The following is an 18379-nucleotide window of genomic DNA, read 5'->3' on the forward strand; positions in this document are numbered from 1 at the left end:
TTTAAAGATATTTTAATTTCTAGTATTATAAATTTTTTTTTCAAAATGAAATTCAACGCCAGTGGAATTATCGCGTACAATAATAAGTATTTATAGAAGAGAGTAATGGAGCTCAGTGGTATGAAGTGTCGTCTTTGACGTCGACATTTTCTATTTAATATTTTTACTCATCGCGTTCCCTATCGACTTTGTTCGCAGCCCATACTCATACATCCGCGAGACGGTGCCTCGATAGCTCTCGGTGGCTGGAAATGTCCACTCGGCCATTACCTGGATATTTCACGGCACGTCACGTTTATGCCGGCCACGTGACACTGGCCCAAGTCAGGTCTTAGGTCATGTAATTCATTTTCTGATGCAAGTATATTATATTACTTATCCAAGGACAAAAACATCCTCGCCATCGATTTTATGTCAACCAGTAATTTATAAATAGCAAAAAACAACAAAAAATATTTTACCTTCGTATTTTTTTTTTTTTTTACCACTTATTAATTTTTTACAATTAAACTTATATTCAAATATCAATTGTAATTAGTTAATTTCTTTATAATTAATTACTGTTTGTACTTTAAGCATATTTTGGCTGACACATAGGCACTATCGTCCCACTGATATCCATGTACTTCCGACAATAATTTGAGCAACATTGCGCATCGTCTGAGCACTAAGAAAAAAAAAAGATATATATATAAATAATTAATGATTTTTTGCAGTCGTTATTAGTTACTTACCGGTCCATGTAATTTGCAGAAATTTAGATCAAAATAAGCCGCGAAAGTAATTTTTGTCATAACGACAATAATGATAACAATCATAAATATGTAACTCTTTGACATATTGCACTGGATACTAACAGTCAACTTATTCAATCACTAGGTAGTTGTCCGTATTAATGGACAACTATTAGGCTTCCTCTTGATGTAAAGAAGCATAAAATGAATGATGCAGTATATATATTCCAATTTTGGTTCTTTTATTTAAAGAAACGCCAGCAACAACAATTAAAATTTTATTGAGGTAAAGTTTCATATAAAGCCTCCAAAGTCGATCAATTTTAATTGATGTAAATCTGGGTAACTCCGGGTCATAACGAATTTTATATTCGATAACATCCGATTTATTTGATTTTAAGAAATATTTTAAATAGAAAATAATAATTGATTTTGCCTCTATTGCGACGTGAATGATAATTTCGTAATTGAATAAAATTAATGACGATGCGAAAATTGAATAAATTCTGAAAAATATTTAAAATTGAAATTATTATAGAATATGAGGATAATTATGGGGCTCGGATAAAATACTACAAAGTAAATGTATATTTCTCACGGGGCCGGACGCTAGGCTGATATATATTACGAAGACGCTGGGCTCTGGATGAGAATAACTAACGATTAATAATTGTAGCGTTTACGTATCCGAGGAACTCTTGTAATCTCCAGAGACCGTTGGGCGCTCGACATTCGCGTACACGGTTTTCCACGTTTCCAGCGGCTTTACTCCTACTCGGGGTTCGGGTTGTACTCTACTGAATTGCGGCAATCAGCAACACGCAATACGATTGCGGCAATTAATGTTCCGTGCAGTCCACCAGCGGCTCAACTTCTCCGGCAGCGATACTGCCACCGCTCGGATTACGAACTTTCGCAAAACCACATCTTTAATGTATTTCATATGTGGACTTGGTTATCTTTGCCAATGAGAACTAACTAAGTGTAATAATAATCATTACATAATACATAATATTTAATAATATTTTAATAGTACACTTAATAAATAATTACCAATAATATTGATTTCCTAATGAAAAAAAATTGTTAATTAATTTTTAATTACTGAAAATAATAATTGGGAATTCTTGAGTTATAATTTTTATTCTGAATATTTTATAATTTAATTTAAAAATTATAATAATAAATATATTTAGTGATTTTTTAAAAAAATATATAAGATTATAGTTTTAAAGTAGCAATAGAATTATTTACATCACTTATATATATATGTATATTTATGTGCATAGAACTACAGTTCGGCCAATCGAAAGCACGATTCCCTGGTTCTGACACCGAGAATCTTAACCCTCGCAATACTAAGTGAATGTGAATATCTCTCAGGATTTTATTCTCCGTATTATTTACTTCTGCACGGGCTCACTCTTTCTTTTCCTCTCTTTCTTCCTCGCCAAGAGTCTGCTGCAGTCGCAAAGGGTCGTACAATGCAGCGCAGTGTTGGTAAATAAAAAGGGAAATAATAAACCGAAATAAAAATATTGAGCCTCACCTGCCTGAGGTTCAAGGGTTACCGCGATTCTTCGGTGCGTGGTATTGGCACGCATACTGGTTGTTGTTGCTGTTGCTGTTGCTGTTGCCGTTGTTATGTATGGGATAGAAAGCCCACGCGAGACAACACTCACATCCAGGAATTATTGATTGAGCCTTTCATTTATTTTTATCACTTAATATTTTATGGTTAATTTTATCGTTTATGTTTTACTTTTTTTATTTCCATCGTATTCATTGAGAAAATATTTTTTAGATACGCTGTTAATTAATACCAGTATTATTTATTAACTCTAAGTCTAATTTGCTCTATAGCAAAATAAACTCGGGTCTAACTATTATCATTATAATTATTTAATTAATTGTTGTTATCATTTTTCTTGTGCAGGGGGTCGCCCTGAACGCTCCTAAGCAGTTGTCGCCCTATAACTTCATAATTTGATATTTTTTTCTGAGATTCTGTGGCCGAAATCGGTGATTTTGGCCCATTTTTGAGGCCTATAGCTCTCCCGCTAAAACCGCGGCTTTAATTAATTGCTGTTATCATTTTTCTTGTGCAGGGGGTCGCCCTGAACGCTCCTAAGCAGTTGTCGCCCTATAACTTCATAATTTGATATTTTTTTCTGAGATTCTGTGGCCGAAATCGGTGATTTTGGCCCATTTTTGAGGCCTATAGCTCTCCCGCTAAAACCGCGGCTTTAATTAATTGCTGTTATCATTTTTCTTGTGCAGGGGGTCGCCCTGAACGTATCAGTTATCGCCCTATAACTTAAATAAATTATATAATTACCTGCACCTTAGTAAAGAGAACCGAGGGGTTTTTGGAGTGTAACTCTAATTAGGCAATCAAAATTTATGATAAATTAATGAATAAATATTTATAATGATAAATAAAAAAAAAATTCACAATGATCCTATTAAATAAATGACTTTTTGTCGATTCCAAATGATAATTTAATAAAACGAACAAAAAATCATAACCCAGGGTCTTTTGTCGGGCAAGATGAAACGCATTAGTTTGCCAATTAGTTCTTCTGGATCAATCAGTCCAATTGAGAACGATGACACGGCAAACATGTTGCAGCATGTCAGCTATTATTTTTTTTCTCCAATACTTATCATCTCTCACCACCGAGAATATTCTCACTAAAAACGTTAGACCGCTTTCAAAAGAAGAAACAATGCTGCGTCTATTATATACATTACATATAATACAGATCCTCAACATATATATGTATACATATATATATCCACGCCTTCATTTCAGTTCTCTTTCACTGTATCTTAAAATTTTTTTTTTTACATCCACACCTGGGTAATTGACGTGCGCTTGCGTTCTTGAACGCCGACACGTCAACACGCTTATGACCACTCGTCAACACTTTGATCCTATATCTTTTTAATATATATATTTATACATACACAAGTACAATTCAAAGCCATAAATAAAAAAAAAATTAATAATCAATTGATCTGCACAAGACTTAAAATATAAGAAAGTATTGACATCTCTTTAATCCGCAGGATATTATTTATTAACATCTTGACATTTTTATCCTTCACTCACTAAAGTTCAAGTATATATTTATTTACTTATTTGCATAATTATTATTGATATCAAATTTATTAATTAATTAATTAAATAAATTATCACTCGGTCGGGATTCCAGCAAAAAAAAAAAAAAAAAAAAAAATGGATAATAATAATAATAATTAACGGTAAAAAATAAAGTAAATTCTTGGGTAACTTTTCGTTAAATAAAATAAATGCGCTGACGAATGGCAATAACTGAAATTTTCTCGCTGAATACAGTTAATTAAAGTCGTCGAGGACCGCGGCTACGCGCTACGCCCCATTAATTCGCGGTTTCTCAGCCGAGGAAGAGAGAAAAATTAAAAGACGCCGTGGGGGGCAAACTTTGGCCTCCTCCAGCTCGTGTTGAGCATGCGGACGCCAGTGAGCATTTGGAATAAATAAAAAATTAAACTAAATTTAATGGTCGAATTATAAGTAAATAAAATAAGATAAAATAAAATAAAGTTATGAATTGATTATTTGTAAGATAAAAATTGTTAAAAAATAATTAAATATATAATGTAAAAAAAAATAAAAATAATTTACGATTATTTGGTTTGTGTATATTTGTGAGATGTGTGTTTCCACGCTGTCGCACACATGAGTTGGAGACTTGATCCGATCTGCTAACCGGGGTATATCTCTCCCCCGCTGAGAAGTCGCCTCTATGTGTATATATATATATATATAGATATCTATAAACCCATAGGGAGTATAAATATCTGGATGTATGTATGCATGTATGTAGAAACTTGTCGGATTTTTAGTGGATACACAAAATGAGATTTCCGCACACGCTGGGCGTACGTGCGCGAGGGAGATAAAAAACGGATTTAAAATAATAATAAAACTGGGAAGGAGAAAAGGATAAACAGGATAAGGTATTAAGTGGGATCTGGACAAGAGTATCTTTACTTATCCCTTAGCGTTTTATTTGGTACGGAGCTGAAAGAGGAAGAGGTGGAGGCTCGGATCTACATCAAATCTCAGCTACGCCCATCGTCTCGTGTTCCCGCACTATCGCTAAACTCCCACCTTTTTTATTCTCTTGTATTCTGTAAATTCATGACCTACGACCTAACGTAAGAAAAGTTTCATCCTGAAAATCTTAAATTAGATGTAACTACAAATTCATTTCTTTTTTTTTTTTTTTCTAAGTAATTAATTTGTTTTAATTTTAAATTTGTAGAAATATTTGAATTTTCGCGGGATTCCAAAGTTGACCGCCAGGTGGTGAGCGTAATTTTTTTCTCGCTGACAGAGATTTGTTGTCAATCTTCGTAAGAATCCTTTGGTGGTAAATTAAACTCTTGGTAATCATCAATTTTAATTGGCTCGATATTAATTTGAGATAAAAATTTTGATTTCATAACTAATGGCAGAGAATACTTGATGTAAAAAAAAATATATAAATAGCCTAGTGTACTAAAAATAATTTAAAACACGAAAACTAAATAAACATAAAACAATAGACAAGTTGTTTTGAAAGTTAGCAGCGTTAACGCACGCGCAAAATGAATTATCGTTTATAACAAACGGGCGTAAATTTGCATTTACGTATATAGCAGCATTGCAGAGTCGCGAGGCAGCATGCGTACCTCGTGTAGCCCCACTTTGCACCTCCACTCTTTTGAACTCCTTGCACTTAGTGCCGAGCTCCCCGAGTCCGCTGCCACTACCAATGAAATTAATACGCCGACTGCCTTCGCGTTACGCACACATCCTTCCTGCAATGCCTATTTGGATCCTCGTGGAAGGACTTTATGACGGAAAATTAGCGAGGCGGTGCTCGGCTGAATGCCGTCGCCACTTAGACCTCTCGGCGACATTGACTGTATCAATTTTTCTTGTCTCGTGTATTTTCTGTCACTTCTGTTAAACAACCGACACACCTTCTTTAGCATCCCTTAACACTTTACAGTATCCTAAGACACTCTACATCTCCCGTTGTTTGGCTTTTAAGATGCACATGAAAATATTTTCCTTCAACACTATCTTTGTATCCAATATAGTACTCGGCCGTTAATTCAGGCAGCAGCGATTTTATTTAGCACATATATCTATTCATAAAATACTATTACATTATTATTATTATTGACAGTAATTTACAGAATATTCCCCATTTATTTGTCTCCGTTATAAGAAAATTTTACAAAAAAAATTTAATAATAAAATTCCAAAAGACTCTTAGTCAGTCTATATCTATATCTATATATATATATATATATATATAAATAAATAAATAAATTGCTAGGGTCATGGTCTATTCTAAACCGTAGGGTTGATACGTGCACGGACCATAAGTCAGTTACAAACGACTATCACGTAACAAGATATCGTCATGGATATATCGGGAATGATACCGTATGCGCAGTTAGTGATGATTGTTCCGCGAACGCCTCCCGATCCACTGCTTACATTATTCCTCATCTCAAAGTTGTTCCTCTCCATATCCGTATATCTATATCTCTATAAATACAAGCACAGTGTATCGCGCCTTTTACACTACTCCGATAGAATCGATTACCTCGGATCCTGTCGAAAAGGTCCTGGGAATTACGATTACGAGGATGATCATCATCATGATGGTAATGACGGATCCTGACACACGACCATCCAGTATAACTGCAGCCCCTGGCTCCTCGCCGCATGTCATTTGTCCTCCATGCTTCTTCACTGTCTGTCTAATCCAGTCACGTAACAATAAAATTTCCTTCAATACCGACATCTCCGTCGGCTAAGTGTTCAATTCCGAATTTAGAACACAATCCAACCTCACTCTGCAATTTAAGAGTTTTCCACAGATTCCTGATGCCTCGCGGGCCAAAGCCGCTGCATAGTCATCAACTTCTTTGATCTTCACAGCCGTCTAATTCCCCGATGTTAACATCAATCGAGTAATGACCAAGCAAGCTAAATCACCACCACGATTTTAAGCGAGAAAATATATTTGTAACACCAAAGTGTCGGGATATTATTGCTATTAACCAACCAGAGGTTCCGACTCTTAGTGCAGTCGGGCATTAATAAAATAACCTCTTGTATTAATATCAGCGTTATTTTTTAGCGAGCTTAGATATAGAGTCTAGGTCTTTTGGTCGTTTCTTTCTCAGGAGCATTACCAACCTGCTAAATTACATCTCTCATACTCGGTCAATTGCTTTACATACATTTTAAATGTGCATATATATATACAAATATAAATGTATAGTATTTTGTATTTAGCTGGGTCTCTTTGGCTGCATCACGGTTAGAGCAACCAGGCCTGCATTCAGAAGAGCATAAAGTTTAAAGATCCGGCTGGGATAACTCGAGTAGTAACATATTACACCCGGTCTTTCATGTCCTTTTTACACAATAAATATATATTCTTGTTGTCGAGGGAGGTTATGTCTCCGGTCTCCAGTCTCTGGCAATCTCTGGTCTCCGAGTAGTCTGTTGTAGGCTACATTATTATATTTTAGTGTGTAGGTAAATATGCCAACGACACTTATTAGTCAAGATTACCTCGCGCTAATATAACCGCCTATATTTTGACAGGGATCATCTTTTTATTAATTGACAGCAGTTTGTCCAGAGGATTACTATTTATCCTTATTATAATGTGAATTTATCTTAACATCTTTTTATTTATATTTCTGGCTCGTATCTTCGATTGAGATCTTTTCGAGTACCGTAGCCACACGCTTACTTTTTTATCCTCCTCCTCCTCCTCCTCCTCCTCCTCCTCCTTCTTCTTCTTCCACTCGGGTATATACCAGCATTATGGTTATTGTTATGGTGCTGTGCTAGATATTTTCCAGATTTATGAAAGATATATATATGTTTGTTTTTTTACTCAACACAGAGGAGAGGGACCACCCTCGTCGCGGTGCCACTCGCGATGTACTTCACTCGGATCTCCGATGTATGAATACATAATGTAGGTTATATTATTACTTAAGTGCTGCCCTCTTGTCACGTATAAACACCTATCATTCTCCATTTCTTTTTCTTATTAATAATAAGCCTTCATTCAATTTTATCGGTTTTAATAAATTAAAAGGGCTTCTTATTCATTAATTATTTTTTTAAAAGCTGATGCTCGTATAATTGAAGGAAATGTGGCAAATGCTCATGAGTAAATCCCATTTTTTTTTTTTTTTTTAATAAAAGGGAGCTTTGACTTGAAGACATTGTGGGATAGGTGTCAAAAGCCCACGTACCGAAGAATAACTTGGAAATATTTTTTTTCTCTTTGCTGAAGAAAAATATCTACGGCGAGAAGTGAATAGAAAGAGACGAAGAAGAGGCTCGTGCTCGGGTGTGCAGAATTATTGGTGTGAGAAAGAGGGATGGAAACGGAGAGAGAGTAAGTAGAAAGGGTCGAAGTGATTCTTAAACCGACGCCTCGGTAGATCCGATATCACCGGAAGGCTGTTGGTTACCACTCCTGTACGTCATTTGTCTCTGGATCCTTTACACTGTATCTTACAAGAGGTCCTGGGGGCCACAATTCCACGTACCGGGTGGTAACAATCTATTTAAAATTGAAATCGTCATAATTTAAGACAAAGGATTCAAAGAGTGTCGGAGACTCCTATCGAGGCGCGGATTGTCTAGGACTGTGGATCTTTGCAGACTTTGGGGACGGAGGCGGAGCCAGGGCCCAGAGCTCCAGGGGGCTCGGGTGAATTTAGGCCTCAGTTGCTGATAGACAACTAGCCTATTCAGGCGCTTTGAGACACCAGGTACGCAGGAGTAAGGTTACCCGCTCGAGTACGTGCGGTTCAGAGACCACCCACGGGCTGAATCGATCAGCAACTGATACCCAGAGAGTGAACATGAGAGAGAGAAAGAATAAAAGTGAGATGACCGCGAGAAGATGTGTGCTGAGAAAAGAGTTACAGGTGTACGGCGTTTATATGTGGGGTTTTTTTTTTGTTTTTTACTTTTGGTTTTGTTTTTGCATTCGGATACTCGCTCAATTCACGATAACAACTTCGGAAACGTTTCACGGGTGCTTTTAATGTCGATCTTATCCGCCGGGAGAATTATTGGCCGAAGATCTGCTGCTGCTGCTGTTGCTAGAGGAGTTGTACCGAGGACGAGGACGCGATCGGAGACGGCAGCCAAGCATTTGCTCGCGAAACAAATCGTAAGTTAAGAGTTGTCGTTCGCTTTCTGGTTAAACATATATACTGGATGTTATATTGCTGGGGTTCAGTACGTATGTACCAGGACAACAACTGTGTAAGAGGACACCGAATACATTTATATACATCATGATATTTACGGGTAAATCGATAGTGTAGACGCTACTGAATATCGAAAATATCAAATAAAACTCCATTTTATTTTTACATATTTTTAAATATTATCGTTCAAAAAAAAATCTATTTTTAGTAATTTTACTCAAAATAGCTTGAGGCGAATTTCTAAAACTATAAAAAAAAAGTTTTATATTTTAAAGTAATTAATTAGCAAATAAAATAATATATATATGATAAAAAGTGTCTTTACGTGTAAATGAAAATGATGTCAGAGGTAAAATGTCAAAATGTCATGTAGAGAGTTGCGGTTTGGTTTTAAAATTTTTTAAAAAATAATGTGGGCATAAATATTGCAAATGGGTAGATGAAAATCATGTTATGAAGGAGTGATTTCTGTCTTTATACATGCAAACATATATAATTACGATAAGTCTCGGCGCGGCGGTATCTTCGAATGCCGGGCAATTAGAAAGAACGGTAATGAAAGTGCCATTATATGGGCGCGTGGACGATAAAGTCCAGAGCTTTACAGTCCTGGTAAGGTGTATCATCCCGTCTTTCCGTGTAATATACCGAGAAAGACCGCGGGGATTCCCGCGTACATCGAATTTGAAGCATATACCCCACCTCATATACTTTATGTACATACATATGTGTATATATTTTAATCTTCAACTGTTGAATTCATGTCGTAGCCCCCCTGCCAACATGTGTATGCCTTATTAATTAAGGATAATTTAAAGTTATTTATAATATCGTACATTGGTTATTTTTCTTGACAGTTCTCAGGCCATTATTTTACAGTGATAATAACAGAATAAATAATAACAATATTATTAAAATTATATTTTATTTCACAAGGTTACTACGTTGTAGAAATTGTTAACCTCAGAAATTCTCAATGACATTTTATACTTTTTTTTTTTTTTTTTTTTTCATTAAAACGCATTTATTTAAACTGTTAGCGCAATTAACGAACTGCATTATTTTTTTTTTATTTGCTGACTGTGTGACAAATTTCAGCAGAACCCAATGATTAACATGCACTCGAATCTCAATTTGTATTTATATTTTTTTTAGCAATAAGTAAAATGGGACGAAAAGTGGCCAGGATATAAGTGAAGGCGAGTTTGTGTGCTCGGCGAAGTATGGACGGGATATAATGCGATGAATAATATTTAAAGTCCAAGCCAACTCGTATGACACTGAAGCAAACTCTCATGTCAGGCAGAGTGCAGCCTCGATATTATTTAGCGTCATGAGGTCGCACCCACTTAACCCTATCAGAAATGAAAAGGCTCGAAGGACCACAATAATAAATGGGTGAAATAAGTCGTACGGTTTTCAGCTCGTGAAATTGTGGGATTTTATTTATTTATGAATAAAGACGTTTGTATTTATGCAGACATATATTTTTATGATCTGATATATATTTATACTATAAGAATTTCTGGACAAATTTTCATGTGAGTAAAAAAAATTAATTTATCAAAATTTGGACCCCAGGTTGAGAAAATGAGTTCCATTTCTATACAAAATTTGATATAGGAATAAAAGTGATAATTATAGAAGATAAAACTTTCATAACTGATCCATTACGGCCACACTAAAAACGTAAATTCACGAAAAGACTTAAAGCCTGTAAAATTTTAATAAAATCCGAATATTAATTACTTATAAAAATAATTTTATAACCCGGGTAACCGCAAATAATTAACGTATCAGCTATTAAATGATCACATATCGGTGTTATATGACAGAAAGACATTACGGATGTGTCAAAAATAGGCAAAGTCTCCGTCGAGAGGTCAATCAATGTCTATAAAAATGTTAATATTGTCAACGGAGTTTAAAAAATTCATATCGATGTATTACATCAATCCAGTGGTCTTATATTGATTTAATCATACATAAATTATTAATAATATTCCCTCTTACTCATCCTCTTCGCGTCATATTTATATCTTTTTGGTGTTAATTCCCGTCTGTCCGTATCATCATATCGAGCATCTCATCGAGACCAGCAGATCGAAGAGTGTCGAGTGTTGAATGTTGAATGTTGAATGTACTTGGGTGATATTTGACTCGCTATCCTCAAATAGTAAATTTATAAAACATTTATGACATAAAGTATCTTGAGTCTTCAAAAAAAAAAAAAAAATAATAATAATAATTAAAATATATAAAGATAAAAAAATATTTTTTTGTGGTTAATTTCTGTAAGTGGTGTAGCCATGGGCATTCAAATCCTCATGATAATTTCCAAGTGATCGTAAACATACGAATTAAATTCTTCCCAACGTTTTAACGTTATAAACATCACTAGCAAGTGTAATGTCCCCCAATAAAACGGAACGTTGAGAATTAAATAACGTGAATAAATTACGCAATATTGCTCGTCTTGTTTCGTCTCATCTTGATTGGTGACATCAGTGGGAAGTAAAGAATTACAATAATGATTAGTCGACAAGTTTAAAAAATATATGGATGTGTATAAATTTTTAGGTGAATAATTACGCGGGCAAGTGCCCGAGTGAGGGTGAAATAATTTTGATGGCCAGATAGAAGGGAACTAAGTAAAGTTTATTTTTTAGGAATAAAAGTGGGGACATACGTGACTTGGATTTACAAACTCCCGCGCAATGGTGACTGGACAGCGCGTCTCGTTTGCGAACAAGGATCAAAACGATCAATCGATGATTCGCTGATCCCTTAGAAGGGCTTTTCTCTCGGGAATATCGTTTGCCAATTAAGTTTATATTCTGTTTACCTTTTCTTATTTAAACTATTGAGTTTATGAAAAAAAAATTCGAGATCTTTTTTGTTGAAAATTGAATTTTAAAAAAATTAATTCCATTAATTTTTTTGTCAACTCAAAGTTATCATAAATAAAAAATAAATAATTATAAAAAAACGGTAATAAAAATTCTATTGGAACAAGCGTGCAAAGTAATCATGTAAGAAAAAACTCTAAATACGAAATGAAATAGCTAGCGAGTAAAGTTAGTCGTGTCGATCGTAAACGTCGCGTGAAAAACCTCGACAATTATGAATTTCCATTGGCGAATCGGCTGTTGGACGTCGACTGATGGCGACTGTGACCCCGGACTGTCAACCTGGCTCCACAACAGAGGAAATAGACGACGCAGGTGCAGCCTCACCTTACACTCTCTGGCTCCTCACTCCTCGTTCCTCACTCTACACTAATAGCCGGTCATCTCGCTCTACACCTCTACACCTCTACACCTAACCCCCGTGACTTGGTGCATACATTCCCATCCATACTACTCTATACCGAGGTTTTATACTCAACTGCAATGCGTTTGCTCATGTCCACGCACGCCTTCGACGCCCACACTACCAATGCCCATTCCCTCTCTCTTTCTCTCCACTTCACTTGACTCAACTTCTATGACTTCCACACACATAAATATAAATATAAACATAAATGGATTTTTTACTTAACCTCGGTTATAAACCCCGCATAGCCCGAACTTTTGATGACGGTCATGCTCATGATCCTCATGATCCTCATGCTGATGATGATGATGATGATCAGTACCTCAGACGATCGGTGAAAGCGCCACGCAGCGTCGAATAACGGAGGCACTTTGATCTCAGGACATAAAAGTGTAATCTTTGAGTTTTAGTACACGCCATGCACCATCTTTAGAATCTAAACTTGTATGTTTTAGTATACTGTACACTTTATTTTAAAATACTCATGTGTGAGGATTAATGCATGTATGAGTGTATGAGTGGTATTAGTATCAATAGATCTATAGATCTATGGTGTAAAGTGTGTACGTATACACGGTTACAAGCAGCCAGGCCCAACGAAAAATGTTCATTCATCGTATCGGTGATAGGATCGATTGAATGCCGATACGAGAGATATACTGGTAAAAGATTCATGCCTGGTCCCACGACCCGGCAACACCTCGGACTTTCCGATTAACAACCTTTTCTTCCGGCTATTTCTATTCTCTCTCTAATGAAATTTTAAATAATAAACTTTTATACTCGCCAGCGTCGAACAGGTGAACAGGAGACTAGGGAACCAGGAGAACAGGAAATCGATTGTGTGGGTGGCGGTAATTTAATTTCAGGTGGTAGTTGAGTAATGGTAAAATTAATTTATGCGGCAAAGTGGACTGGATTGGATGAAGAATGTCGACAAGCTGCGAACGAACGGTGTTAAGTCAAAAGCAATAATAATAAGCAATAAGTTATTATTCATTATCTGTATCCTTCAGCAATATCTTTGGAGTAAGATTTTAGCTGTAAGGTATTTGTAGATATAGGTGCTAGATAGGTGTACGACCGATGTTTAAGTACCGAGTCAGCATCAGCCTGGCTCTTACAACAAGTGGCTCGCTAGAGAAACGACGTCACGAGATATATCCCATCCTCAACATAATACGCGGATCTTGAACAAAATAAACTCGAGGTATTGACATATTAAAGCGAAAAATTAACTACAAACATACCGTACATCCTTACACTCGTAACAGATCCTTAAAACAAATGTTAAGACATCGGACATAAAATAAATATTTGATAAAATGGCTAAAGATCATTTAAATATTATTTATTAAACATTTTATTATTTACACACTGGCCTCGTTTCCTAGACATTAATTATAAACACTTGAGCATATACAATACAAAATTACCAGATAATATTTATCTTACAATTATTGTTTTTTGTGGAAAATACTATTTTTACCACCAATTCATTTAAATCACTTGAGTCTGCCATTTTGGTTACACTGGCGGCCATTTTATCGAACAACTGATCACAATTTACAACACACAGTGCCTCTTAAATACTGAAATGAGTTTTGTTGTAAAGTCACTTTTTGTTTATTTTTTAAATAGAAACTCATTAAATTCAATTGTTTATACCAAGAATATTTAATAATTAGATGTCATGTCTTCCAACTAAGATCTAGAGGTGGATTAGCATCGTTTTCAACTCTATCTTCCACATTATCAGCAATTTCAGGTTTTTCTTCAACGCTATCATCAGAATCACAGCTATCGTCTATCAGATCTTTAACATCCGCACTTTTCCTGCTCAGGTCCATCGGCTCTTCTTGCTCTGGGCCAAGAGATTTCAGAAAGGCGAGGCTCTTGTCGCCTCCTATTGGAGGGCTGCTCGTTTCAGACTTTTCGAGGTGCAGGAACCCTTTTGGGGAAGGGGTGGATCGCGGCGAGACGCTTTCGCTTGAGGAGCTGGACAAGCTCGTGACGGGGACCTGCTGGTTCACTTGACTGTTGATGTAAGGGACCATGAAGCGTTGTTGGAACGGAAAGAACGGTGTGTTGAGAAGCTGCATCGGTGAGAGGGGGTGGAAGAAGGGAGGGCCTCGCCACAATGGAAACCGGGTTATTTCGGGTCTCAGCAGATCATGGGGCAGCAAATCAGGACGCGGGGGTAGCCTTGGTGACAGAATTGGATCTTCTTTGCGGTCAGGTATCCCCTGACCTGAGGCTGCTGCAAAATTCGTGCTGTTGTTGTTGCTGCTGCTGTTGTTGTTGTTGTTATTATTGGCAGCATCCAACGAAGTCAGGACTTTGTCAAAAGGTAACTTGGTTGAGTCTTTGAGCCGTTGCTGCGCCTGGTGCGACTGTTCCTGCAGGAGACAGTGGATTTTGAACCAATTAGAGCGCCGCCCGTACCGGGATCCAGATTTCGACATCCCGACCATCAGACACTTGCGCAAACGACATGCTTTGCACGCCGTGCGATTTTTTTTGTTTATCACGCAGACTCCGCCATTTTTGCACTCGGATATGCTGCCCAGATTGTTGTAGGTTCGCCCGAAAAATGACTGAAACAATTTATTAGATTATATTACACTGAAGATTTAAATTATACGGAGATTTAAATTGAAATGTAAATTGATTATCGGTTTTTTTTTATATTGCTACTATATTGTGTAAGTATTACTCATATTACTGACCTTACAACCCTCACATGTGAATGCTCCGAAGTGGAAACCTGCCGCCGGCTCGCCGCAGACTCGGCACAACTGATTCATCTTAAAATTACAATAAATAACAGATTATTATTTACTTTCTTTTTTTTAAATATTGTAATATTAGAATACAGGATTTTTTAATGCAATTACAGTGAAATCGGAAAAATTTTAATTACTGGTGTTTATTATTCAGAAGAGGGTTAATAATTTAAAAACAATAAAGTGTAATATAAATAAAGAAAAGTAAAAATAAAAATAAAACAGATGACGGACTGGTAAATGATAAAATAAATAATAAGTACCCGTGGGGAGATAAACCGTGACCTGGCTCAATAATTCTCTGGGGCCAAGACACCCTCAGTATACTCTGATCGCACCCGTACCGTCGGGTAACGTCTCATTAGGTAATAATAGCCATACACCGGCATAAAATTTCTACACACATTCACTCATTCGTTCTTTCGCTCGCTTGCTCATTCACTCGCTCATTCACTCACTCATTCACGGACTCACTTGCTCTCTTGCTCGGTCATTCGGTAACTTACAAATCACGGGTAAAGGGAAATGACGAAGAGGAAACGTAGAAACGATAATCACCAGTCGTGAAGCAACAACAGACTCGAAACTTTTTATATACAATATTACAATCACAATTGCAATCACAATCATAATCATAATCACAATAATTCTCGCACAGTTATTACTCATTATCAGCGGTGAAATTATTCTATAAACCGACAATGAGCTTTAAAGACCTGTAATCTTATGAAGAATCTCGATGAGGATGGATTATGAGCAAATAAGAGTTTGTTAACAAATATTTTTACCACGTCGGCGTTTGCGGGGGCCGTAACGAGCGTCGAGCTTGGAGTCCACCATCCAGCATTCGGGTGTAAGCTGCCCCCGATTTGAGTACTGCTACTATTATTATTATTGTTACTGTTATTGTTATTATTAATGTTATTGTTATTGTTATTGATATTGATGGAAGTAAATCCAGAAGTAGTGGGCGCGAAGCCACCGGGACCGAGAACGGCTGCTCCACTGGCAGCCAATCCTGGCGCATTCGACAGATCGCCCACGTCCATCCGGAGCCGCGCTTATCTTCGAGACGTTGGGCCACCGAGAGCCCTTCCGTTTGTCACTCCCATCATCCACTTCCTTCGCATTTTAAATCGACTTCTCCCTCGTCCTCGTTAAGCTTCTCCGTTACTCAAACTCCTAAGCGTCCTTTATGAGCCTTATTATTTATTCTCCGGGACGTCCACTCCAATGTCCACTTTGCTCTGTAAATATTCCAATATAAATAGCACACTCTAATTTTTTTTTTCTTTTTTTTTTTCAATATTTATATACCATTAGAAAAAAATTTAACGGTTAAAATAATTTGTAAAAATTCGAAAAATTTTTAAGACAATTTTATGAAATTCTGTTTTTTCGCAATTTCTCTATTTCTGACTAAACTATCAAAGATACGTCAAAAATGCATATAAACAAATTTATAGAGAATTAAATTTCCTACAAAAAAGTATTCTTTGTATTTTTATGTAAATCCAATAGTTTGCGAATTATTTGAGTTTTAATCTAAAAGCTGCAGAAAATTGAGCGTATTAGTTAAAAAAAAATAATAAAATAATTAATTAAAAAAAAATGAAAGGTTAGTGACCTTTTGTCACGTTTTAATATATTTTTATATCTCACGGTGAAGGCGTAAAAAATATCACGGTTAATTGCAGTGTCGAGTGCATATTAATTTAAACCGCGTGTCTTATGTAGAGGCAGGGGGTGGAGAAAGATTTCAAAGGCGTTAAGAGTTGGGACTAACATTTAAAAAATATAATTCTAAAAAAAAAATAACGATAATAACAACATAAAATTTTCTTCTCAGAACAGAGGCAGAAGCCGTTGCCGTGATATACACCACGTGAGAAATATTAAATCAAATAATATCTAAATAAATAAACATTTAATTGAATTATAAATCAATGTGTATTTCATAATAATAATAATAATAATAAATATTTTTTTGTCAGTGCATCTGGCGAGTTTATCAGTACAAGAAGTCTCTCAGATGCAGAGGCCGCCGAGGACGTGTGTCTCTGGTCGTTCTTCTGATACCTCGGCCTACCACCTAAATCAAATGTGTACATGGAAATATCTCTCGGCAACGCTCGGCATCCGGTATATTTCATTACCCATTACGACCGCGATCCTAATTAACTAATGACAAATTAATTAAGAGTCGTTTATGTTATATACCCATACCGGTTCAGACACACGGTTCCCCCCCACCCTTCCCACCCTCTTTCGCTGCCAAGAGTTTGATACCATCTTCATCTTAATCTTTCCTTTTTATTATTATATTTATATTTATAATTATCGTAAGATTATTTACTCCTTTTTTAACGTCACTTTCACATATATTATTTATTTATTATTTGACTTTTAATATAAAAATTTATTTTATGACTCGAAGTTATCTTTTAATTATTGAACTGTCTGATTAAAATAATCTGTATCTACTAGTTTAAATTTTATCATTTTTATCAAAAAAATTACTCATTAATTCACGAAAAATTAATTTATTCAAATCACTAGAAAAAACCGCCGCTTCACACTCGCACTCCCATAAAAAAAAATAATAAAATAAAATCCACGTGATTAAATTTTAAAATCCAACACAAAGTCACTGGAGCACATAAAATATTTTCAAAATTAACAAATAAATACTCACATGCTTATAAAATAACACAAAAACTGTTACATACTAATGGAATGTCACGTAAAAATATCCAGAAAAAAGAAACATAATTACTGAGCGCGAAGGAAGATTGCGGGGGTGGAAAATAATTTTTGGTCACGAATTTGAAATTCGATTGACAGAAATTTGAATTCGCAGACCGGCCGGCGTAGCGCGGGGCGTGCGCTCGTGAAGCACGTGGCAGCAAGACTGAATCCCCTACCTTAACTACATCGTCAGTCAGTTGGTTTGCTCGGTTCTTCCTTATCTCACCTATACCTACTTGAAAAACACATAAGAGTACTTGTGCGGTTCTCCCCGTTCTTAAACATCTCTTACTTCTCTTACTTGTTCTCTCTTTTCTTGAGAATCTTTTTACTCACTCGCTCTCCTCAATTTACCAGTTCCTTTCACTCCTGTCTTTGTCGCTCTTACTTGGTACTCATGTACTTCACTTGGTAGTGACTTGTGAGCATGCAGGTAAAGAGTAAAAGACTATGCAGATAGAAGAGAACTTTGTATGAGGAGCGAGTGAGAGGATG

General features: G+C 36.1%; 1 protein-coding gene across 1 annotated transcript; it reads right to left on the reverse strand.

The window, feature by feature from the left end:
• Window positions 1-13685: 13685 nt before the first annotated feature.
• On the reverse strand, window positions 13686-18047 carry LOC103569200 (nuclear receptor subfamily 6 group A member 1). The gene is made up of 4 exons (XM_008546376.3): window positions 17832-18047; window positions 15925-16383; window positions 15080-15157; window positions 13686-14947 (listed from the first exon to the last, which is right to left on the reverse strand). The coding sequence occupies exons 2-4, from the start codon at window positions 16183-16185 to the stop codon at window positions 14042-14044; spliced, it is 1245 nt and encodes a 414-aa protein (XP_008544598.1). The 5' UTR covers window positions 16186-16383; window positions 17832-18047; the 3' UTR covers window positions 13686-14041.
• Between the last annotated feature and the right edge of the window lie 332 nt (window positions 18048-18379).

The sequence above is a fragment of the Microplitis demolitor genome, chromosome 5 (genome assembly GCF_026212275.2).
Source record: "Microplitis demolitor isolate Queensland-Clemson2020A chromosome 5, iyMicDemo2.1a, whole genome shotgun sequence".
Classification (NCBI taxonomy): domain Eukaryota; kingdom Metazoa; phylum Arthropoda; class Insecta; order Hymenoptera; family Braconidae; genus Microplitis; species Microplitis demolitor.

What these genes read in the sequence shown, in the direction of transcription:
- LOC103569200 (XM_008546376.3), bottom strand. Translation starts at nt 16,185, where the DNA reads ATGGACGTGGGCGATCTGTCGAATGCGCCAGGATTGGCTGCCAGTGGA. An exon ending in CCCCCGCAAACGCCGACGTG is followed by an intron (nt 15,158 to 15,924) that starts GTAAAAATATTT and finishes TGTAATTTTAAG; the next exon opens with ATGAATCAGTTGTGCCGAGT. An exon ending in TCACATGTGAGGGTTGTAAG is followed by an intron (nt 14,948 to 15,079) that starts GTCAGTAATATG and finishes AAATTGTTTCAG; the next exon opens with TCATTTTTCGGGCGAACCTA.